We start from the raw sequence: 25,984 nt of genomic DNA, 5'->3' as shown, positions 1-25,984 counted from the left end.
ACGCAACGTGTAGTGTATAAGCTATGTATTTGAGGTATTTGAATTGCAAAAACAAATATTTACATCATGATTAAAAGATAGATACAGACTGCATTTGTCTGAACGTTTCATTAAAATTGGTTGGACGTGACTTAAAAATCGCTAATCAACAAGTATTAGAACGGAAATATTTTGTTCCGAATGTTTTTTCTGATTTTCGTACATCATTCATGTGTGTTAATTAACAAAGAACAATAACAGAGACATTTTCTGAAAAATTACCAAGGTTATGAAAAATAGTAATTTTACTATTATTACATTTTTTAAATTCATCAGAAATTGCTTTATAACTTTTTAAGACAATTTTCCAATATTAATTTCTTTCAAACAGAAACATTCACGTTATGTAGTTATAGAAAATTTTGTGGCACAGAGATTCGACTTTTACATGATCAGATACAAATTAATATTTAATAAAAAAGATTGGTTCTTTTATTAGATCGTAAACATTTCAACATTTAACTTTACAGATATGTTCACAATATTGGTTGTAACTCTAGCTCAGAAAAGCAAACAAATACACATGCATGAATGTTATTTTTGTATACATTGTACATGCACATTTTTTATAAACAATTGTCTTTTGAATGCTATATGTTGTACCTGTTAACTTATATTCTTTAAAAAAACAACAACTATTGTTTTAATTTATGGTTTGAGCTTTTGCAAGACCGGTGTTCTTATTGGTCTTTCTTAAAGGTATAACTTATCTATGTTAAACATGTTATACTGTGTAATCTATTTCTAAATACTCTTTTTCTTATTGTATGTACTTTGAGAAATGAAAACATACTATGTTTTGTGAAATAACTTTACCATTATATATGTTATATATTGTTTATTGTTTATATACTTATAATATATTTATAAAGGATCTGTTGCATATGTTGTAAAATACTGTCATGTGTTTATTGCTAGGACAATTATCGTGTTACATATTACAATGGCTGTTAAACACTTGACTGAATGAATATTTGATGTAGCTTTTATTGCATCTGATTTCATTATACCCACGTTCCCTACAATGTCTACAAATAAAGCGTCATTTGTATTTGGTTGCAACATTTACTGTTAAGTAAACATAAAAAAAAATATTCTGCGTCCATTTGCACAACATTTGCATATAGGGAATTTTCAAAATGATCGAAATTTAGCTCTAAATTGAATTTGGTTTTATCGGCATGGATTGGTATTAGTTAATTGTATCCACATTATTTAGTTTTATACTTTATTCATTTTTCCTGCATTTTCATGCTATAAAGAGTTGTTGACTACGTAGTTGACAAGTAAGGATTTGTTTACTATTTTCCGCCTAGATGTGTCGTTACGCATGGCATATGTTGTTCTATCATTGTGTAGCTTTTACGGTTTATTGTCTTGTTAATGATTCCTTTTATTTAGATAAAATTCTTACAAAAACACTTTAAGAAAAGTTGTTCGTATATTTATGCATCTCATATGATTAAAACCTTAAGTACTACCTATAAAAATATCTTAAACAATGAATGAACTCTTTGCTAGTTTTGCAACAATGCTTTCTTTAATTATAAATCTAAGATTTGAACAATGTTGTGTACAATGGTCATGATTTGTATCGTTGTTCATTATTAAATAACCATAAGTGGCATGCTGTGACTATATTGAAGGCACCAGTATCATAAATGATTTCCTTGTTGTACTATTTGAACTGAGTATGCATGACCAAAATGTCTCATTTGTCCCTATTTTATCCTACACAGTATTATTCAACGTCTTGTTTCAATAATAACATTCTGATAATAATGTCCGTTACTCGAATGAGATTTGATAAAGTATTTTTTGAAAATTGGTAATTCGATGAATTGCTCATTGCTCTTTGACAGTGTAACGGACATTAAGTTAAGATAACATACCTGCCCTACATTTGACCTTGTGCAGAATTGACCTTTCCCACTTCCACAACCGCTTTTTAAATAGGAATAACTTAGCAATCACCTGCACAAAATACGCCAGCTTTGTATTTTGAACTAAAATTTCTTTATCTGTCCTTTGTGATAACTAATTTTGAATTAATTACTAGCACGTGTGACTTAAATAATATTTAAGCTGTAAATCGTAATATATTTTAAAAGATATTAATATAAATTGCAATCAAACATTTCAGTATAAGAATAATACACATAAATGATTTTCCTTCAGTACACTAGAATATGGTATAGATTCGGAGAACCTCAGTCTTTCAGCTATCAGAACTATCAGGGTGCTTAGGCCATTGAGGGCGATTAACAGGATACCAAGTAAGTAACAAAACGGTCATTTACTATCTATAATTTACCTTGCACTCTGACAATGTTTAGTAGCAAGGCACAAGTTTATTTTTAGATTTATATAAGACAATATAGTTTTACATTGGAGGCAAGGTATCTCACTGAGTAGAAAAGGTCATTAAATAATTTTTTCTTTAAAAGCATTTTAGACATATCAAGGTGTTGTATATTCTATGTGATAACGTGTTAGTTTATAACGTTTGACATTTATAAGGCATTAACCTTGTAACAAGTCGGCATTGTATATAGTGTAAGAAAGTATCAAACACTTGTGGGAAAAGTGTGTAAAAACTTAAAGATCTCATTAGAGAATTGCGTTGAAGTGTTTCGTGCATAATTATGTTTCCATTTGATAGATCAAAGCAATCATAGACTAAATGCATACGTTGTTGGTTGTTTTTTTTTTTCTGAATAGAAATTTAATAAGAATATAGTATTATTTCTGAACTGAGCAATATCCTCGTTCATATAAAGATCAATTGAATGTGCTCTAATTGCCCCATTTATACTTTTTTCACTTAAAAGGTCTATACGGAAAAAAGCAGCAGATTGTGATACATAGTAAAATTAATTATGTAAACATAAGTATCGTTGGACTTTGTTTCTCTACTAGTTTATTGTAAAAAACGGTTTAATTAATTTTAAGGAAATACCATAATTTGCTTTTATCATTTTGGCCGTAACTCGCAAGGACTTAACCAGCCTTTTAATTTTCTATGAGGGTTTGAGATACCTAAGAAACAGGAGTGATGGTCATTCTAAAGTGTCACATTGACGACGGAATAATAACTAGAATCAGACCAAAATAACACACATTTTGTAGAGGTCATATAATTCTTACTGACTATAATAACGCAGCTCGATGACTCATTGTATAATTATCTTGTCATTTCCTCTAACACTGGAAATCCTCTTTTTGCTCGGATTGATAACATCTCTAACGGCACAGTTTCTGAAAACCGGCATTCACATGCTCTTCGTTGGAGATAAGAACACAAAATATGTAACCAACGAAGCTAATCAATATGCTTCTCCTGGGATTTTGTTTTAATATCAAATTATATCTGTAAAACAGAGCAGTTTGTGTCACTTATGTTCGTAGTCGATTTAATTAAAATGGGGTTTATATTGTATTATCTATTTGTTCACTGTGAGACGCTATATTACAAATCAATTTACCTTAGAATTTATGCAATTTGAAATTGTATATGCTTTTATGCTTTACGCCTACGGATATACATGATATTAATGTTAGAAAAGTCTTTTATTTTATCAATAGCAGCGTGACAAATACAATCCTTAAACTTTCTCGTCATGAAGCATGTGTACACAATCGTATGAATTGTCACTTTAATACTGAATCTCCTGGAACCGGAAGTGATTAGTTTTTGCCACCAGTAAAGACCAACGCTAGCCAGCATATATTCATACATGGGCATTTCAATTTTTGTATTTTGATATCAAAATTCCTTAAACTTAACAAAGATTGTCGAAACACAAAACGGAGCAAATACATTACACAAATTCAGCAAGTCATTTATTAAAGCATTACGATATGTGACAGGGTTTGGGATGGTTGTTATCACATTATATGTTGTCAAACTACAAGATTCTATATCTGTTTAAGAAATGTGGGAGTAAGTTACATTCTAAGTGACAACTCTTGTATTTGACATGTTTACTAGCGTTGGAATTCTTGTAACGGATATCTGACATGTTTACAAATTTCTAGGGTTTATTAATTATTTCTGTAAACACAAGCTGTCATCACAATTAAATCTATTTGTATTATCCTCAAATTTGTATAACTCTACTCTAACTGAAACTACATTTTAACCTTTTTATAGACAACAGTCATATGATCGCGATTAAAGACAATTTGATTTTGCAACACAAATGATTTGATATTGAAAAACATATCTTGATAATCAAACTGAAACCTTTACCATTCACTTGTCAGTTTCTCTCAAATACTTTTGCAGATGTTAAAGCTGATATAAAAGTCATTAATATAAACAGACAGATAAATGGAACATAGAGGAAACTGTCCGTGAAGTTTACAATATGGGCACAGTGCGTGATTCATGCTGTTTGTTTTTTTTAATTTAGATAAAGTACACATATTTACTCTTTCAAATTATGTTATTAAGAAATATGTCAAACTTATTTTAATAATTATCATTTTTATAATTTATAATTTTAATCAACATGTTTAAAAATGTATAATTTCAGGTATGAGAATTCTCGTGATGTTGCTACTCGATACCTTGCCAATGTTGGGGAATGTCCTTCTGTTATGTTTCTTTGTATTTTTTATCTTTGGTATAATCGGTGTGCAGCTGTGGGCCGGGGTACTTAGAAATAGATGTTTCATTAATATCAGTGACAACATATCATATAAGTAAGTACTAGTGTAGGTAATCTTTAATGGTTTGCAAATATTAAATTTCAGTTCTGTTGTCTGTCTTAATATTAATCATTGAATATAAATAAATGAGAATCCCTACAGAACACTTAAATCCTCAAAGTTGAAAATATTGCAGGCACGTTTTGACTGAGTCTGTTCATGGACAGCATGGACAGTACTTTACGTGCACGCCGCCAACGACTCGATACACTGACTTAAACAAAATTCAACATTTAACATAAAGCAAAAATATTAAATTTAGAAACATCCGCAGATGTGTTAATACAGCGGTTATCATGGAACCTTCAACGTGACAAACGTTAATTCCATTTCATTCTTATTCTAATATTATATTTTCTACATTTTAAAGCATATATAATTAACGTTTAAATTAAGTAAAAAACCTAGTAGTGGTTAACATTAGTTAAACACTCATAATTTCTTAAGGTAGGATATAACCCGTATATTCGTCACAGTTACAAACTGACTCATTTTGTTGTACGTAATTTTATAGCCAAAGAAAGTAATTTATCAACCGCTACCCTGTTACATCAATTATGTATTTGTAATATTTCCCTCTGTAACATGATATCATATGTAGTATATGTACATGTTGAGGTATAATATGTACAGTCTGTAACGGTCTGTGTATGTGCTGAAATAGTGTGGGTTTTTTTAAATGTTATTGCAAAAATTCACATTTAACTACAAACAACACCTACATTTCATTTTTCTAATTTATCTTACGAGTCTTGATATATTCAAAGTTAACAGCAATGACATCTGATTTTACTGATCGCAAAGCTTCTAGATATTTACTTTAACATCTGAGAAATCGAAACGCTTCGTATGTACTAGTATTTAAACAAGGCAATAATGATTTACCATGCTATTTATTTAAGTATTATTTTATCATGTGACTTAATGGACAATTAAAATATTCATAGAACCTATCTGCTGGAAAAACACTTACATGACACACACCAGAATACTCTGTTATAAATTGTTATATTTATTGCTAATTGTTGCATCTTATATGCACGACTTTGCAAGTATTCTCGGCGTCATTATAGACACCACTTACAATAAAACTTTGAAATATCGGACACGTTGTTTACCCATTTTTGTACATACATAATAGAAAACTTGAAAAAAAACATAGTCTTGATCTTATCTTGCTTTTTTTAATAAGCAATGACAACCTAACAATAATAATAGTTGTAAATAATATGTCTAATAGTATCCTGGTTACGTCATTTCAAGCAATAAATTAACTGTTCATTTGTAATGCCGAAGAAGATGTCTCCAATATTGTTAACAAGTTTATGCAAGAACACTTCTTCTTAATCAGTTTGAATTTGTCTCAGTCATATGCCGATTTAGTTTCGAGACGTTAAACTGTAAACTGCCAACGAAAGATACCTCTCAAATAATCTCATCCCAGACGCATGCTGGAGCCAAACAATTTGCAGCACTCATGGAACGTATGGTTAATGTTTCTATCAAATTTATATTAGAGTTTCTAGCAGTATATTACCTCGGAAAACTATTTATTAACAACATTTTCTGTTGATTGTATAGCATGTGAAATAATATCTAACTATGAGAAGGAAATGAAACGTATTAACTTGCATGGGCGTTAAATGTAAAAGTATCAGTTTACCATATGTTTGACGAAGTTAACACAAACTGAACAAAAGAAAATTAACCAATACATCAAATTACCCCGTTTTCTAATCAAATCCTCAATGATAATATTCTTATTAAAAAGAAATCAACAAACGTAATGAACAGAAATAAATAGAAACTAGTACATAACACAGAAAAAGTACGGTAGTTTAATTCACTAGGGTCTAATTAGGTGATAGGTACACAATATCTAGGGTAAATTAGCTTGCCGATGTCAATATTGCCGACAAGGTAATACATCAAACCGCTACCACATCAATAACGTATCTTATACAAGAGCTTTTTGTCGAGTTACAGACCAGCACATCAGATTGGTGAAAATCATTTTCAAATGCCGAATTGCGAATCATAAAACTTTCTCAACCAAAGATTATCAAATTGGTAAGACATAAGGTTGAAAACATTGAAACATTTAAAACAGCCATATTAAGATACAGAATATGAACATGTATCAGTATATTATTTTATTATAGCAAATATATGATATAGTGACCAATAATTTACTCTATTAAAGAACGTGTGTTATAAGATCATACATAAATAAACCATAATATTGGACAATTTCAGTGTAAGTTTACGACCATATTACGTCCCCATGAAAGAATATGAAGACTATATATGTGCACGACCTGGCGAGTCTGGTATGCGAAGATGTGAGAATCTGCCTCGCTACCAGTTCGAGGGCATCAAATGCAATGGTAGCGCAAAGCCGTTTCGGAACAATACACCAACGAACAGTTCGTGCGTGAACTGGAACCAGTATTACACTGTATGTGATGCCGGAGACAAGAACCCATTTCAGGGTGCAATCTCTTTTGACAACATTGGTCTTGCATGGGTGGCAATCTTTCAGGTATGTAAACACCATTAAACTATCACTTGATCATTTTTTCTTTCAACTTTGAATAGTGTTTACATTTTTGTTGGTTAATTCGTTCCTGAGCAGTATCTACTTCAATCTCAAGTATTTCATAATTATTTTAATTTCCTTTTCAGGTGATTAGCCTTGAAAGTTGGGTTAATATAATGTATTATGTACAAGATGCACATTCATTCTGGGACTGGTCGTATTTTGTAGCACTTATTGTTGTAAGTTCTTTCTGCATTATATATTATGTTACACAAACGCCTACAATTTAAACGTATTTACGCATGTTTATGAATCACATATGTGAACAAATTTTAACATTGCTCAAGGCTTTGTTCGGGAAACAATGTTTATCAGATAGAAACTTTGTTTATGTTTGAGCATTTGTTGTTTACATCCATACATATTCAAGGTAAATTTCAAGGATTGAAAATATTATAGATTCAGTATGTTCATATAATTAACAGGTCACATCAATAACAGACCTCTAATATATGCTGGTTGAATTAATGATGAGCATATACCTGAAGGTTGAAATAATGTATTTCTTTCGTTTCTTTCGTTCTTTACATATTTAACATTTTCATTTGACACATCTGCCGTATCGCTCAAAATGCGCATGCGCATATTGTATTAAATGCTCTTACACAATTACATAATTCCTCCGTGCAAATATAAGATATGAAATTAATTTGTCTGGGCTTTGAGATGTATGACAGATTTGTAATAAGCAGGACTTCTTAACCAGTATTTCCTTCACAATGCATTTATTTTAGAGATGTTTAGTCTTCTAGAGCGGCACGATTCCAATATAATATAATAAAGTTCAACAAAACGAAGTATGTATATTTTCTCTTAATTTTCAGATTGGCTCATTCTTCATGATCAATTTATGTTTAGTTGTCATAGCGACGCAGTTTTCCGAAACTAAGAAACGCGAAACAGAACGAATGTTACAGGAGCGGAAACGTTATCAGTCAACTAGTACATTAGCTAGCAACTCTGAACCTAGCAGTTGTTATACAGAAATTCTAAAATATATTGGACATCTATATAGGCGTGGAAAAAGAAAATTACTAAAACTCTACTACGAAAAGACAGGCAAAACGCATAAGAAAGTCAAACCGGAGTTGGCTCTCCGGAAGAAAAAGAAGAAAGGTATCGCTCAACATCATTACAATCAATGTAACCATGCACGCAGTAAAAATCAGAGACATGCACATTATCATTATGTATATCTTAATCATGAAACTGTACCACTGTGTCATGATAGCTATCCTTCAAATCATTTAGCTCCTAGAGCCAGCCCCGAGGCATCTGAGGTAGATCCTATCTCCTCTCCACGGCGACCGCCCTTTCTGACGGTCCCTGGCATTAGTGCTCAACCTTCGTCCGAATCTCTGAACACGCTGGCTATAGCCGCAGCTGAGGTTCTAACACCTTCGCTCTTCAAATCATTTGCTCCCTCATCTAATCAGCTATCAGCGCATGTTTCGAATGCCAATAGCAGAAATCCGTCATTTAGTTTAGATGGAAGTGTGAAACATCTACAATTTTTGCCTGACGTTGTATCAACCCACAGTGCAAAGAATGCAACATTAGCAGCATCTAATACGTTAGTGAATGAGGAATATGATGCGTTTAAATTTCATCATGTGAATGATAAAGGCAAGTAAATATATGTTCATAGAATGTGATGCATGTTTATCCCTATGCATGTTGCATTTTAACATTCAGGATGATTTGATTTAGTTTATCGAAACAACGTATTTAAATCATTCAAACTTTCTTAATTTTGTACCATAGAATTTATTATCCTATACCTATATGTATATCCAGATGGAAAATTTAATTTTAAGCAAATGTTTTGATTTATATAGGAAAATTCTAACTTTTTATCTCTTGTAAATGCTGTATAACATTATCAATATATTTGACGTAATGAGTTAAGTGAAGTTGCATCCTCTATGACAATTCACTTTTGTGCTTTTGCACTTCACCGAATGATTATTATATTCATTCTTATAGACTCATAAACATTATAATACATCAGAATCTTTCTTTTCAAGTGTGTCTTTTCTTTATTTCTTTCTTTGCTTTTTTTGCATTGCTTTTGCATTATGTGCTTTTTAACAGGAAAATACACGGCATAAACAATAAGAATAGATATATTTTTTGGGAGTTTAGTTTAAATATAGTTTATATTATAGATGTCCGCCTGTTTAGCTACAACGGATTTGTAATCAAGGACTGAGGCGGAATTTCTACGTGACAATTATTTATTAATATCATGTTGAATAAGTATTCGGACATTTACAAAAACATTTGCACTATTACTTGTTAGTTATCCAGAAAAGCTGGTAAGCTTCAACGACCGCCGATATATCACCTACAATGTGGTAAAATGGTTGTAAAATACAACGGATTTCAGTAAAAAAATAGCTGTTTATCTAATTTTGATATGTTTCTCCCAAACCAAACGTATCTCGCGATAGGCATGCACTTGCTGTTATATTATTTTTAATAACGTCATTCGTTAAACCATTGACGTTTCATAAACAGACTGCGGTTGACCTTATATAGATAACGATCATATTGATATAAGATGTTCTTATTATAGTATATCTGTCAATGGTCGTTCCATGTGCAAACAATAATATAACAAAAACTGAGACCATAATACGATATATACATTTATATGATTGTTCAATATGATTGTGCTACATTTATGTTAACAATGGTTCCAGTTTTTTTTAGTTTTCTTTCAATAATCGATTGCTCCTACAGAGAATTGCGATTTCTTTCCTAATTGTGTCTGCAAATTCCTCTACAACATAATTAAACTTTGGCCTTTCTTACTTTCTTATTTATGAATGCATAATTAACTTCAGTAGTAGATTCTAAACGTGTTTTTGTTCTTGCAATTTTAATACAACTTCTGTCAAGACGTATGATTCATTACCGTATCTAAAAATTAATAAAGTCCCTAGTTTAAAATAGATAGTTTTGATAAGTTATTCATACTTTAAAATTTTACTTTAATGTTAACTTCTTCCATATACATAATTGCATATGACATTTTAGGGTTTTGTTATGTAATATATATCAATTATGTCGTAGTAGTTCTGTCGTTGGTTCCATCTTAGACAGGAAATTTGTATTCCAGGGTTACCAGACACATATCTGGCCGAGACAGTAAATGACAAATTCTATCCTCGTATACAATGTGCCTTACCATGTGACCATGAGGTCAGAGGATATCCGTGTTATGACTGTGATTGTGTCGAGCATGATCATGAATTTGAAATGGAATATAAACATGACCCTGAAAATTGCGGCTGCAAACAAGAACATTCACAGAAAAAGAATTCAGGTAGAGTCCTTCGTAAAATCAATTTAATGAATTTATTGCTCTTCTTGAATTATTTATGCTATCTCACTAAATTTTACGAGCCATTAAGTAATTGACAGGCTATGACAATTACTACATCAAGTAGTTTCCGCATCGACGATTAATTAAGAATTTACAAGTGCGATATTTCATGGCAAATTGCAAGCAAATTATGAAATAGATAAGGTTACATAATAGATTCTATATTTCCTTATAAAGGCAACGAACTATTGTAAGGTCACACTGGTTATTATCAACTATTGAACACAGTTTTCAGCATTACACAATACAATAATTATTATCCTCCTACAACAAAGTAGCGACCGTTTTCATTTCACACTGTCCTTAATAGCTGAAAACAAAAAATCACAGCAAGTAAGCATAGTGTGGATACAAATACACCTTTTACATTGTATCATACAGAGATTTGCAGCATGTTACATTGTCAACTAAATGAATAATTCACCTGAAATGGCTTTTGTTACTCTGGAATGTGGGGTTGGTTAATTGATGTTTTATCGGAAAACATAATTATTTTATTAATTTGATTTTGTTTGACAGCATGGTTTATTCGTGCAGCGAGAAGAAAGGTTGAACTTATGGTAGAACACAGATTGTTCCAGAGAGGTATTCTAGCAGCCATCTTATTCAACACGTTCAGCATGGGTATAGAATATCACAACCAGGTAAATAATCGTCACAAAATGTTTTAGAAAAGAGGAAATGACTAAATACACTGACAAATACATATATTTAAATTTGTAAATACAACAATATTGATGTATATGAAATAGTCAGCTATCCCTCAATTTAGTTTTGTTTATTTTTTATCAACACCATTTTCTAAAAGGCACGTTTTATTAGTGTTGATCGATACGAACATATATAATCATCCCCGATAAAAATCTTAAAATCTTAACAACAACAGCACATATTCTGATTATCTTAAAATTACTAGTGTTAAAAAAATAGTGAAACTGTTTGAAGAGAGAACAAAATATGTCGGAACTGAGCTTATCATAGGAACAGTATACCTTTATCTTATAAGTTTGTTTAATAATCTCTATTCACTCCCGTCTATCAGGAACACTCAATTAATTCACTGTTTCGCTTTGAAATATGTATGTATACATTCCGTTTTAATATTACTTTTAGAAAAATACTGTCAGTAAATATTTTCGTTATTTCAGCCTCAAGAGTTGACAGAGGTTTTGGAATACAGCAACTATGCATTCGCGACATTGTTTGCTGTAGAAATGTTTCTGAAGCTGATCTCATATGGTTTGTTTGGTTACATAAAAAACGGGTTTAACGTCTTCGACGGAGTTATTGTAATCCTCAGGTATTTATATCATTCCCAAATATATCATCCCAATATGTTAAATACAAATAAGAAACTAAATCAACGGTTTCTCCTGCAAACATCAACCTTGGACTAACCGCTTTTTCATTATTAACATTATATCATATAATGTCTTCAGGGTGATATAATTTTCATAAAATTGTATTGATTCGTGGTTGCAGTTCATTACATCATTTTAGTAGGTACCAGTAATTATAAATCTACGGTTACTGCTACAGACTTGTTAACAAGAGATAGGATCGATGATTAAAGTTTCATCTGAATGACACATTGACTCGCGCTGCATAATGAAATTAAGTGCACTTGGTGACTGTTTTCATCCCCTGGTGGCTTCATGTTTTTATTTAAGAAATTGAAGCATGAACCATGATTTTAAAGATTTTAATTAGAGTGTGTACGAGATTGAGGGTGTTACAATTTACAAGATTGTCAAATATTACAATTATCTTTATATGCTGACTTACAAAACGTCTCTATATTTCTATTGTTTCCTTTGATTTGTCTGCAGCATGAGTCTAATATTGGCATTTTATTGTAATGCGTAATTTAGACGTGTATCTTAAAGACAAAAATGATTGATGGATGGCAGTTTCAATAATTTGTAACAGAATAATTACAATAATACAAATATCAGACGAGACGAAACTGTAACACCATCATATTACATGCATATTTTTACACATTGTTGTACAGTTTTAATATTAAGTGAATATCGTAAGTATTAAATTCTTAATATGTTTCAGCATGGTTGAACTATTAAATCAAGATGGTGGGAGCGGGTTGTCGGTTCTTCGAACTTTCCGATTGTTAAGGATTTTAAAACTTGTGCGTTTTATGCCCGCGTTACAGAGACAGCTTATTGTGATGTTACGGACGATGGATAACGTCGCCACATTCTTTGCCTTATTGTTACTTTTTATGTTTATATTTAGGTAAGTTTTACTTTAAACAGTATCATGCTCCAACAAACAATTATTGCATTTAAAAGCCACTTTTTGTCTAACCAAGAGGAACTTCCTTTGTGGTTTTAGAATTTACATTCTTTTCTTAAGAGGGTATTTTGTATCGGGAAAGTACAATACTAGTTTACTTTTAATTGTGTAATGGTAGATATACTGTTCAGTTGATTGTAGAAATATTTTAATGATAGGTTAAGTTACGAGTATTTATTTATTTAGTATTTAGCGGAGGTTTTATTATTTTTACATATGTTAAGAAGTACCATGTTATTCATAATGAAAGACCTAGTCCGTTCTTCTTTTGAAATATAGGTATTTCAATAATTATTTTCCTCCGACAGTTTGATAGAAATATGATTTCCAAGGAGGAACACGTCGAAAAATAGTGTACGAACTGAATTCAATCAAGTTCTTGGGGTTTAATTTCTTTTCAGACAATAAACGGTTAAAACAGTTTTAAAATATTAAATGATAAATAAACCTAGCGCCATTTTTTCTTAATTCTGAAAAGTTTCTCTTGAGACAGAAACTTTCTTTTGTCTCTGACATTTGTATAATGAATTAATTTTACACCGACAAGATATATAAGATTTTCTCAGCCTGGTGACAATAAATAATGGTTATAGCTTACATATTCAGGGGTAATTGACCAGGTTTTGTCTGAACATACTGCTGAGTGAAGAACTTTTTTCTGTGATACTCGTGGAATAATACATTGTCTCGATTTATTCGAAAAGTAGTCCCAAATGTAAATATGAGGAAAACGATAATTGAGTATACGTTGTTTTGACATCTAAGTTGTAAATAATTTAGAATGATTGTAATTTTATTTTATTTCCTACACAATGCAGGTCTCACTTGCATTCAATTGGAAAAAGATGTTACAAAAAGCTTCGTTTTAAACGCTTATATTTCTTAAAATGGTATATAAAGTGTAGTTCCTCATAACATATAAAGTAGTTTAGGTTTGATGAGGTTTATTGAGGTAATTTGTTATATTCATACTATGTTTTATTCAGCGTTCTGGGTATGAATCTTTTTGGATGCAAGTTTTGTCGATATCGCCGGAACGGTACATACTACTGTGATAGAAAGAACTTTGATTCCCTTTTATGGGCTATAATTACTGTATTCCAGGTATGGGCTATTCACCGTGCGTCTGATATACCTATAGACTTGCATGCCCATACTGACCATTGTATATAGTGACGCTAAACGCCTTTCTAGTTATCAGGAACCGTATTCCGCCTACCGGTGTAAAGTATGCTTGGGCTCTATATAATGTAACGCATTGTATCCCTTTTTGGCGATTTATATCTAAACACCGAGAAATGTAACGTTGGAATACATCGTGTACCATTACAATTGTTTATGTGTCACACAAAAGTAAAGATATTTTGATTTTAATTTTTAACATTTATCCTAGAGTCCAATCATATTACAGTGTACAAATAGGTACCTGCAATAGAATCACTAATCACCTGACTTAGATACTAACAAACGTTATGTAGACAGCTTATTTATCATTCATATAGCACAGAGAATATAGTTGCTTATGTTATGCTTACAGTTTATTTCATTCTCCCATACTTATTTATATATCCATCAAACGATTCTGATTAACCAAGGACAAGGTATAGTTTTGTTTTCACACTTAAAAAACTTCATATATGTTTAAGTGTGAGTTTTCAATGAAACGCGGTCATATCTAGGTGTTCCTTAATCTGTACTAATCATGCTCACTTGAAATGTCCTTTAGGGAGAGAGATATAGTAACTCTCCGAATCAGATACAAATAATGGATCCCGTGCACATTTTGTTTTATTCGTGCCTGTATGTGAAAAGTACTGTACACAAGCGTGTACTGTGTTTTTCTATGTCACGTGCGGAATTTGTGTTAAGTATTGTTTTGTCACTGTGATGAATAATTGGCGTGTATTTTTCTTGTACTCCAGTGTCCTAGGTATGAACTTGTTTGGTGGTAAATTTTGTTGGAAGTCAGATGGATCGACATGCAATTGTAACGAGTATCTTGAACCGAACATTTGTGAATGTGACCGGGCAAACTTTAATACCCTTTTATGGTCACTTGTTACCGTGTTTCAGGTACTTTTGGCAACAGATATTTATATTTTTATTTCATATTTCTTCGTGTACACCACTAAATTCAATCGGATTGCATTCTCTTCTCGCACAGTTTAGAATGATATTTGGTCTTGAATGCTATGCTGGAAAGATTTATTCCAAACCAATACAATTCATACATAAAACAATGTCTAAGTAACTTTTATACAACAGATGAATATTATTAGAATAAAAGGACTAACAACACCAAAAAGAACATTTATCAAGAGGTTTGCTCAATTAGCCCATTGCTCTTTTAGCAGAATATAGATATTTCAAAACAAATATGCAAAAATTAAACTCGCATCTATCAATCCGTAAATACATTTTACCTCGTATAATTTAATGTTTTATCTTTTTTCTTTGAATGGTGCAGTATGGCACGTCTGATATGATTAAAAGTAATTAAATGGCAATAAATAAATTTAATAATGCACATTAATATCTCTGTTTACATGTTTATTAAAATATCAGTTTATGTATTGAAAGAGAAGTCGTCTTTTCAACATATTTATCTGCATCTCTTCTATGTTTTAGATTTTTATAAAGAATAATAGTGTTAGAATTATGTCTTCCCTGATGATAATTTACAATCCAGCATTATATAAAAGAAATCCATAAAATATGAATAAATTTGGTTTGGCATGTAGCTTTTCGGCATTTCCTTTTCGTTACCTTACATGAATGTTATGTGCTTAGAATTTATCCAGATTATTTTAATAATATTTGAACGAATGCTGTTAAGTAATATCTCTTGAATATTCGCAGTACTTTTCAATGTTTTCTAGCACATTATGTGAGTGCACGCATACCATGATTTCCGTGCCGTGCTTTATTGTGTGATATGCGGGTAGGACTGCTATAGCACCGTCCCTTATCGAAATCGGCCAATAATACTCACGAAATTAATAGTTCTTAAACATAAGTTACGATAAGTATACTATGTCGTTTCTCAAAAATGGCTTACACTTTCACTGAAAAAATATCATGGTTATTTTGCATTTGTCCTGCTATTATTTTTAGAACAAAATAGATCATATCATTTATATCCTCCCAATTTTGTTGCATAGAAATCATTCCCTTAATATTCTGTTTGACTTTTCACATGTTTGCCAACCCATAAGCACAAAACACACTCTTTGCATGTTGCTATATGTTGTCAAGCATGTTTATATGAGTTTCTATAACATTTACTGCTAAAATGATTATGCGACACGCATATACTATGTTATCGTTTTTTATATATAAAGTAATAGCAAGATTCCATGAATCATTAAGTTCAGTTAGCAAATATTACATTCGCTTTTGGACGTTGGAAATGGGATAAAACTGTAAACTGTGTCAAGATCTTGGAGACATTTCGTTTAAGCAAATGAAAACAAAATCAATCTTTTTATACAAACTACATGTATAATAATTAACTGAAGACTTTTGAATCTTTTTTTTTTTGCTAATATTTTTATCAAGGGCATGTACACAGATCCCTATTTGTTTAGCATAGTAGATCTGTTTGATTTGCATGTGACATTTTATTTCATTTTCTCACTGATTTTCCTACATACTTTCTAATCTTTTTCAAAATTATAATATACAATGTAATATAAATTAAAATTGAATTTTATCTAATACATTGTTTGAATAAAGTTATGTTTAGCTCTTGAATTTACATTTGTTGAATTAGTGTAATATATTTAAAAAGTATTAAATTGATTTGTTTTGTCGCATAGTACAACTATAAATATATAGTTCTCGAATCAATTAATCAAACATACATATATTACTACAGCTATGATTTTTTTAAATAAAATTTCGCTACGAAACAGAGATCGTTTTAGGCTAAAATAGTGTTTTTTTTTCTAATAGTATTAAGTAGAATATTTATGAAAATGTTAATATGACTGCTATATATTGACAAGGTGCTAACCCAAGAGGATTGGAATACTGTCTTATATAACGGCATGGAAAGGACGTCAGCCTGGGCTGCCTTGTATTTTGTGGCTTTGATGACGTTTGGAAATTATGTTTTATTCAACCTTCTTGTTGCTATCCTAGTCGAAGGATTTTCATCAGAGGTTTGTTTAATTCTTCTTTGAGTGTTATAATATATGAGTAGAATGTAAACTTAGCATTCTATTGTACTGTTTCAAGTTCAATACTTAAAGGCACAGATGCTATGTTAGATGAACCTCCAATGGTATTTGATTTATGTAAATTAACTGGTAAGTGCATTAATTAAAGACAAAGCTAGAGTAAGTCGCAACGAACAAAGAAATGACTCATTCTACAAACTTGAAAGTAATGGATAGAATGGTTACGCCACGACAATGTGAAACTGGACACATAATTTTAATTTCAGGAACTTTTTGTTCGAACAAATCGTATCAAAAGTTGTGTGTGTATTGTATATTAAAGTTTATAATAATGCATATAAATTTGATTTTTTATTGCGTGACATGAAGTATTTATCAATTAGTACATTTCCCTTTATAATTAAGTATTACATATTCACGTATCTTGGTTTGTACATAATTTATTTTAGCATGATTGTCTGGGAAGCTTATAGTCAAAATTTTGAATATGTTCCTGGAACCCACCAGTTCTGAGCATTGAGTGTAAAGTTTCTTGCTCTAGACAACAACGACTTGCTCTTGACTGGGTTTGAAACCCAAGCAGCTAGCGGTCAATAGATTACTAGCCGACGCGTTGACCACATTAGGCCATGCCGTCACACAAGTATCTTAATCAGTCATATGACTATAATTACAAATGGAATAAGTAGTATTATTTACAGCTCTTTAATTATTGAACATCAATTCAAACAAGTCTTTGAGTCGTTTAAGTGAGCGGTTTTATTTAGAAATAAAAATACATTCAAACCAAAAACCCTAAAGGTTGCTGAGAAAGGAGGAGGTTCACCAGTGTTTGTTACACGTTTAATGATAATAAATATTAAATCGATAATGTTGCTTAACTTCTATTGAAATATCAACTTTCTTTCATAAACCGTAAATCTGTTATTGAAGTATACAGATGTCTGACACTTAGATAAAAAGTAAAGCTTGAATATTTGCACATCTTACTTGTTTGTAAAGCAATTTGTCTGGGTTTGTAGCACACCGTAAGTGTTATAAAAACATTGCAGGAGGACGAAAAAAAGAAACGACGAGAGTCTATCAAAGAGAGAAAACTTGAAGTGATAATGGAGACCAACAACAATGAACAAAGAGACTCTGTTAAACAAAAGGTGGCAGAGGTACTTGATGTCAAAATTAACAATAAAGAAAAGGGTATATATCTGTTTACAACATATGCACATTAATTTAAACGTTATCACTTTCCAAAGAAAGTTCTCTTGTCTTTAATATATAATTATTTTTTTTTCCAGTAACAAAATATATCTATACTGTAAATAGCCGGCACGTATTTTAGTTTGAAAATCTATTTTTATGTGTTTTTTTTTATTTGAGGCGTAAACTTTTATAATTCTCTTCTTAGTATATTGACTCTTTTCCTTTGTTCTACCCATTTAATGTCCATTTGATGCCCATACTTGCTACAAATTCGATTTTACACATAAATAACATAGAATTCTTTTTCTCTCTAATATATTCTTGTCATCAGCTAATTTGTGCAGACTTTTTCTAAATACGTCTCTGATATCCATTAGTTGTTTTGTGAAACTTGAAGACAAGCTAATGAACCTTGTCATGTTTTATTATGTTTTGATGTTCATATACAGAAAAGTTGTTGGGGTTAAATAAAGTATCAAAGGACGAGAACAACAAAGTATTTACGTTACCACCACCAGTTATAACGCACACAGAAGCCACGCCTATGGCAACGCCCCAAGGATCCCCGAATGAACATACTGAAAGAGAAATCAATGTAAATAGACAAGCAGACACTAATTCACTCCTTAATGTTGAAAATTCTACAGTATGTATAAATGCCTTTCTATATTTCTAAGTATTGCCACTTTTTAAGTATTTTTCAGACAAGTTGTACGATTTCAAAATCATGTTTCAATATGTAAAGACTGATCATTGTTGATAAAGCAATATGCAATATGTTTCATATATACTTTCTTTTGACTCAATTTCCATTTGAATTAATAGGATTAAACATTCCATGAAAACATATCCTGTCAGATGAACTTTAACGATGTAACACAGTTGCAAATCTGTAAAAGGCAATACAGACCTTACCAAGCGAAATGAATTATCCATTTTATGAATGTATAATTGTAAGGAGATAAAAGAAGTAATAGTATATAACATAATTGGGCCTAAATGACTCAAAGCTATTTAAACGTACTGTTATTGTCCTTGACAAGAAAACTTATTTGAATGTCATTAATGACTGTTAAAATGTCAGTTCTATAATTTCTATTCCTAAATGTTCGTGTAAAACGTCCATTATTATTTCAAGGACAAACACTGATGTACGCTTGACAGTTTTAAAAGGGTCATTGAAAGGGCGTGTTTAGGGTCATAACTACAAGGAAATGATTTAGTCTTTACTTCTTCAAAGTATAAAGACAGGGGCATTTTAGAACGGGATATATGTCTGTCAATATTATAGCATTTTAACCCTTTCCCTCATGAGCATATTGTGAAAAATGCCCGTTTTCATTGAAAAGCCTTCTGTTACAAGTTCACACTGCTATGAAACTATGACAAATGCTTCAATACTAATCAAACTTGGCACAAATGTTGACTGGGCCATTGCCTTTGTAACGAAATGCTCAGTCTTAAATTATATGTTACCATGGCAACGAGGGGACATCTCAAAATTGCCAAAAATCACTATTTTGCGTTGATTTTTTCCATCAAAATTGATTTCAACGTGCTGCAACAACTTCTAAATGAATTGAGATAGAGTCAAAGGCTTTTCAGCGTTGGTTACACGTTACCTTATGATGGACCTTGGGTAATTTTTAGTCTCTCACAAGTCCAAAAGTTTCTTGGCGGTGAGGGGGGCTACTGCCCCCCCCTTCAAACTCCCCAAACAGAAGGGGGCACATCCCCTTTCTGGCAACCCCCTGAAGTACCTTTTTAATAGGGTGATAGGGGCGGCGCCGATAAAGTGATCACTTTTTTTAGCAACATTTCCCAAACGAAAAAAGTGTTTTGGGCATAAATAGGGTAATGTTTCACTCGAGGCCTCAAAAAAATGGGGGTGGGGTCGAAAAGCCGTCAGAACACGTCTATATGAAGTAAAGGGTTAAACTCTGTATAATTATTTTCATAAAAATGCACAAAGATCATTTATAATGTTATATTTATGACCCCATGCATTTACTTGTTTGTTTTATTTTTTACAGTTGAACAACGTTGCACAACGCCTCTCACTCAATTCATCTTTGTCAATGTCATCAAATCGTCTTAGTTGTAATCTTTCCCGTGCCTCTAGTTGTCGAACCCCTACTGTCAGTTTCCGCACGTCATCCAGGATATCAGCACGTGTATCACCCCGTCCATCACCTCGACCTTCACCCCGACTCTGGAGGTCACTTAGCTATGGTAGTCGCAGAAATAGTTGGAAAATGAAGGTAAACTACACGTAATGTTCTTTGTGAAAAATAATATAGTTTTTTATGTATTTATGATAAATTGAATGCACGTGAATTTCTGACCATGTAGTAGCTTTAGCTTGATGACGTCATCAGGTCTTTATTTAGACGGGTCCCTTATGAGGTTAGCTGAAATGAGAAATATTTATGGAAATAAAACAAAAGGTTCAACTGGTAAGAAAAAATAATCACATATTTCTGTAGAGATGTTACCTTAACGATATTAAAATTATCTTTGTGATTCTATGAAGCATACTGTTGATGTTATTAAAAAGGAAAATGACACCTGGCGTATAACTGTTGACGTCATTTGGATTTGAAAATAGCACACATTATTAATGTATTTGATATGTTAGACAACTTTAAAGCCTTAAATATACCTTGGATTAGATGACTGAATTTAAATAATTGATATCCTTTTCCGGAAATACGCTACAATCATAAATAAAATAAAGAAAAAATTAACAGAAACCAAAATATATGTATGTACGTATTTGATGACGAGAATCTGCTAACATTTAAGTCATGTCGTTTACTACAAGTTTGTTCCGTTTTGTTCTATTAAATAATTAGTTTCCCTTAAACTTAAACAATCAAAGTGTATCATGAGGTAATTATACATTTTTGAGAACAATAATGAATTGTATTAGGTGTGTACACTGTTATTAATCCTATATTGGACAAGTCCAATAGAGTCGATATCAATCTCAACAATGTATAGTGACCTTTTTATTTCCATTGCTTACATTTTGACAGACCTTTGCTACTTTGGGTATGATATATTTTACCCTGAAAATGAAAACTAGGCTAGACTGAGAATATACATAGATATTTTGGACTTGAAACTGAAAACGGAACGATATAGGATACGATATGAATTTTATACAGATATTATGAACTCGAAATAAAAACGAGGCTATATGGGTGCGGATAGATAAAATGGACTCTGAAAATGAAAACAAGGCCATATGGTATACGATATGGATTTGATATGGATTATTTGGACTCTAAAAAAGGATGCGAGGCTAAAGTGATAAGATTCGATTGGTTAATGATTTCTTTAAGAACGTCATGTGTATCTTATGCTGATGCATGAGTTCATTGGTAATGCTGGCACATGTACTCCATTTGTAATACTGATACATGTAGTTCATTTGTTATATTTCATAAAGTGTGAAATAAAAAGACGTTTGTTTGATTATCATCTACATCTAAAATGAAATTTAAATCATATAAACACTTTAAACTTAATAGTCGGGGGTACCTTGTTTTATGCACGACCGCGGTATTCATTTACTAGAAAATTTAGAATGTCGCTATTCGACATGTTTATTTTACATATAAGTTAGATGATATGCCGACATGAGTTTGACAGCATATAAAAGCTATAGACGAATAAAGTTTATTTGTGTGTGTATAGAGAACAAAAGAAGGTGACAGAGCAAAGTTAATGAAGACCAACTCTAACAATGACCCATGTGATGACGATGATTATTTCTGTGATTATGATGAGGACGAAGACGATGAAGTTTTCAAACCTGCTTCACAACCAATTTTGAAACCGAACGGGAGCGCAATTAAAAGGTTAATTTCAACAAGTTTTCAATTTTCTCGACTAGTTAACAAGTGCTCGTATTTTACTTAAATTTGCATGCAAGCGGTGATTTCAAATTTATTTACACGCAATGTGTTGCAATTGTTAATGGATGAATATCCTCTGAACCTAAAATAACAATAAAGAAAAAGAGTCTTTCTCACGCTATCAAATTTAAATAAAACTATAAAACACCGATGTAAGGGAGACCACTTATTCAAAACTATTATACTTGCTTTATTAAGATATACACATAGCACAGGCTGCTAGCTTGAGTTGTAAAAATCATCTATACGAAACCATTACAACAGATATACACAATTATAATTGTAATTTCATGTTTTAGTTCCGAATGTAATGGCGGCATTCCATTGAACAACCGTAGAGTATTCAGCTCACATCAGAATCTCATGTTTAATCGCCGTATGTCATCACCAAAAAACTCTTTACGTAGCCGTAATAATTCGTCAAGTAGTGCACGAAGTATCTGTAACTCTATTCATCTAAGCCGACAAAACACGTTCCCAACACGTCGTAAAATTCACTCCCTGTCGTCGACGTGTAGTGGACACGGTAATGACGACTACCGTCCTAACAATTTATCTGAAGTTGGAAATGATAAGGAAGAGGAAGAGAAAAGATCTAACGATGAAGAAGAAGATCCTGATGCAATGGATGAAACAGTAAATAGTCATAAAGAATTATTTAGTATTATGTCTTTAATGAAACACATGGAATTTGTTTAGTATAGATTCATATACGTACTTTGAGTTTATAGTTTTAGTAAGTAACACTTATATCACATTCCTGATCTTTTTATTTCATATTATTTTAAACACATCTGATTTAGTACTGATTGTAATTTTTCCTTGAATGTCTCTGTGATGCTTAAGACCTTTATTTGTCATATTTTCAGAATTGCAACTATTCCTGGTGTCCTGAGCCACATGGTTGTTTCCTGGCCAGACTGGAGTATTCACTGTATTTGCTCAGTCCCGACAATCCACTTAGACGTTTGGCCTTTCATGTTATTGCTCAGAAATGGTTCGACAATTCTGTACTCTTCTTTATCGCCCTCAATTGTATTACCTTAGCAATGGAGAGACCGGACATTCCTCCGGACAGTGTGGTAATCAATCGTTTAGTATTGTATAAAACTGTATTGTATAAAATAAAAGTGTTAAGTACTTGTTCAATAACGGATTAAATACCGTTTTATGATAACTTATATTTGCTTTTGTTATTATGAACTATAGCTCTGATATATATTGAATGTTCTCAGTATTTGTACTTTATAACTTTAGTTCAATAGTTCATCGGTCACATATACTGCAAGCTGTTAATTGAATGAGTGGTATTATGTGGTAATCAGTGAATGTGTATTGATTTGTTTCAGGAAAGAGAGTTCCTCACCATATCAAACCATATATTCACCGTGATCTTTACCCTTGAGATGATGATCAAGGTATGCTGGTAGTATTATATTACTTTATGGAATCGTTATAGCACACTTCTTGTATTTGTGTATCCCTTTACGCCTTTACCGTCATTTTATGTCACAAAACATATCAGTCATTCTGACAACGGTCATATCTAGCGACAATAATCACAGAAATTATTAACAAATATGTTTAATGTAAACCGCTATTTATACAGATTTAATATGATATTGTCGCTTTTATTTTACTTTGTCCGCTTCATTACAAATATCAAAATCTTTCATTCTGTTGTCTTTCTTTTGATTTAATTATTTCAAACCTGTCGGAGTAAATGTTCAAATGTATATGTATCCAACAAATGGCATAATCACCTTTGATGTTGCAATTATTTTAAATTTGGACGCTTTCTTAATGTCCCCTTTACCAATTATGATCTTATATAACTGTTAAGATATTCATCTCTGATTTTTTGTGCTTTCACTTTTGAAATATGAACAGATGTATTGATAAGGCGATCACTGTCATTTGTAGATCAAACAGCAATAAGTGTTGTTTATTAACAGGTACTTGCCAAGGGTTTATTGATTGGGAAACATGCTTATCTTAAAAGTGGCTGGAATATAATGGACGGGTTTCTTGTCGCTATATCATTGATAGATACCATCATCTCCATGACCGCTTCAAGCAGCCCCAGAATATTCGGAATACTTCGGGTGTTCAGACTTCTTAGAACTCTAAGACCACTCAGGTATAATTCTGTTTTGATCATGAATGTAATATTAAATGTTGTATTATTTAGAATTTTGAAGTAAAACTTTTGTTATTATATTTCAGAGACATATTTTAAACATAATAATTTAAGAATTACTTTACATGCCGGAAATGTAGAAATAATGAATCCTGTAAAAATCGTCTTTAAAGATATGTGATATTCAAGATAGTGGTTGTGTTTTGCATTGATCAATTAACATAAAGTTTATTTCACAACGATTTGCATTTTGTATTTTATATTTCTTAAATTTGTAGGGTAATAAGTAGAGCTCCAGGATTAAAGTTGGTTGTGCAGACGTTGCTGTCATCATTACGGCCTATAGGAAACATCGTACTCATTTGTTGTACATTTTTCATCATATTCGGAATACTCGGTGTACAGGTATTTTATATGTTTTACGCGACCTCAACAAACCTTAACCTGCTGAATGTGTATAATAGATTCGCCCTGATTTAAATTTAGAACATTCTGGGTGGTGGAAAAGGCTCTCAGCCTTGGTTTCAGCAGGTTAATTGTTATTGCTCTGCCTCGACTTTGTCCCAGTGGTGAAGAAAGCGTCTAGCTCTATATTGTTGTTTGTAATACATGTATGTTACAAATCTAATTAGGTAACGATGGATATTTTTTTATTTCGAAGCAGGAAATGTCCTGTGTTATTTAAACAAGGCCAACACTATTAAGTTTTATTGTATCTACAAATCATAGTGTATCTCCGTTTAGTACAAACCAAGTAGGAAGTTGAGACTTACACATTTTGTTTCTCTACGTTATCGTGGTGTTTCTAATTTCTAAATGCAGAAAGATTAGTTTGTTTCTTTTTTTCATATCAGATTATTTGAAACTTTTTCTCTATCAATTACAGTTATTTAAAGGAACATTCTACTATTGTAAAGGACCGAATGTTTCTGATATCAAAAACAAAACCCAGTGTCTTGCACAGAAAAGAAATGTATGGATCAATCAAAAATACAACTTCGACAATCTTGGGCAGGTAAGTTGTTAAAAATGTAATTATACGGTAAACGGTATGACTACCTATAAGTGAACGGTATGGCTACCTATAGATGAATGTTATGACTACTTATAAAAAGTTTCAAAATTTCAAAGTTTTATTCATATCAAACCAGAAGGTCAACGGCCCATGTGGCAAAATGCACAGTACAAATTACAAATAAGGCAATTTACATACTAGCATATAAGACCTGCATAAATAATATTAACGAACATATTTCCGTTTCAGTGTACGTAACAGTAAACAAAACTTATTTAGCAAAAGGTATAGAGTTTTGCATATATAACAGTTTACATAATTACAAACATATAGAAATGAAAACTGGTGACAGATATGAATATAAACTGTCCAAAATACATAGATAACTAAGTGATATATGCAGTTTACCGAAAAGCATATTACGATTTTAGTATTTCTGGTAACAATGATTCGCTGAATGAGTAAGATAA

The 25,984-nt window shown here is 31.7% G+C and overlaps 1 protein-coding gene across 1 annotated transcript in view; it reads left to right on the top strand.

Annotated features, from left to right (window-relative positions):
* The window catches only part of LOC132738382 (voltage-dependent T-type calcium channel subunit alpha-1G-like), an 80,359-nt gene that overhangs the window by 37,415 nt on the left and 16,960 nt on the right, over positions 1 to 25,984 (top strand). Inside the window, exons 3-24 of the mRNA XM_060725874.1 lie at positions 1,302 to 1,325; positions 2,218 to 2,315; positions 4,578 to 4,746; positions 7,009 to 7,294; positions 7,438 to 7,530; positions 8,176 to 8,977; positions 10,476 to 10,682; positions 11,262 to 11,386; positions 11,891 to 12,042; positions 12,807 to 12,995; positions 14,042 to 14,159; positions 17,063 to 17,218; positions 18,289 to 18,433; positions 18,886 to 19,082; positions 20,470 to 20,697; positions 22,139 to 22,302; positions 22,659 to 22,995; positions 23,229 to 23,441; positions 23,709 to 23,777; positions 24,315 to 24,499; positions 24,778 to 24,904; positions 25,386 to 25,514. Of these exons, the coding sequence (XP_060581857.1) occupies positions 1,302 to 1,325; positions 2,218 to 2,315; positions 4,578 to 4,746; positions 7,009 to 7,294; positions 7,438 to 7,530; positions 8,176 to 8,977; positions 10,476 to 10,682; positions 11,262 to 11,386; positions 11,891 to 12,042; positions 12,807 to 12,995; positions 14,042 to 14,159; positions 17,063 to 17,218; positions 18,289 to 18,433; positions 18,886 to 19,082; positions 20,470 to 20,697; positions 22,139 to 22,302; positions 22,659 to 22,995; positions 23,229 to 23,441; positions 23,709 to 23,777; positions 24,315 to 24,499; positions 24,778 to 24,904; positions 25,386 to 25,514 (4,213 nt within the window). The remainder of the gene's footprint in view (positions 1 to 1,301; positions 1,326 to 2,217; positions 2,316 to 4,577; positions 4,747 to 7,008; positions 7,295 to 7,437; positions 7,531 to 8,175; positions 8,978 to 10,475; positions 10,683 to 11,261; positions 11,387 to 11,890; positions 12,043 to 12,806; positions 12,996 to 14,041; positions 14,160 to 17,062; positions 17,219 to 18,288; positions 18,434 to 18,885; positions 19,083 to 20,469; positions 20,698 to 22,138; positions 22,303 to 22,658; positions 22,996 to 23,228; positions 23,442 to 23,708; positions 23,778 to 24,314; positions 24,500 to 24,777; positions 24,905 to 25,385; positions 25,515 to 25,984) is intronic.

The sequence above is a fragment of the Ruditapes philippinarum genome, unplaced genomic scaffold (assembly GCF_026571515.1).
Source record: "Ruditapes philippinarum isolate M1 unplaced genomic scaffold, ASM2657151v2 ctg1032_1_1_1_1, whole genome shotgun sequence".
Classification (NCBI taxonomy): Eukaryota; Metazoa; Mollusca; class Bivalvia; order Venerida; family Veneridae; genus Ruditapes; species Ruditapes philippinarum.
This window is presented reverse-complemented; position numbering and strand designations above follow the sequence as displayed.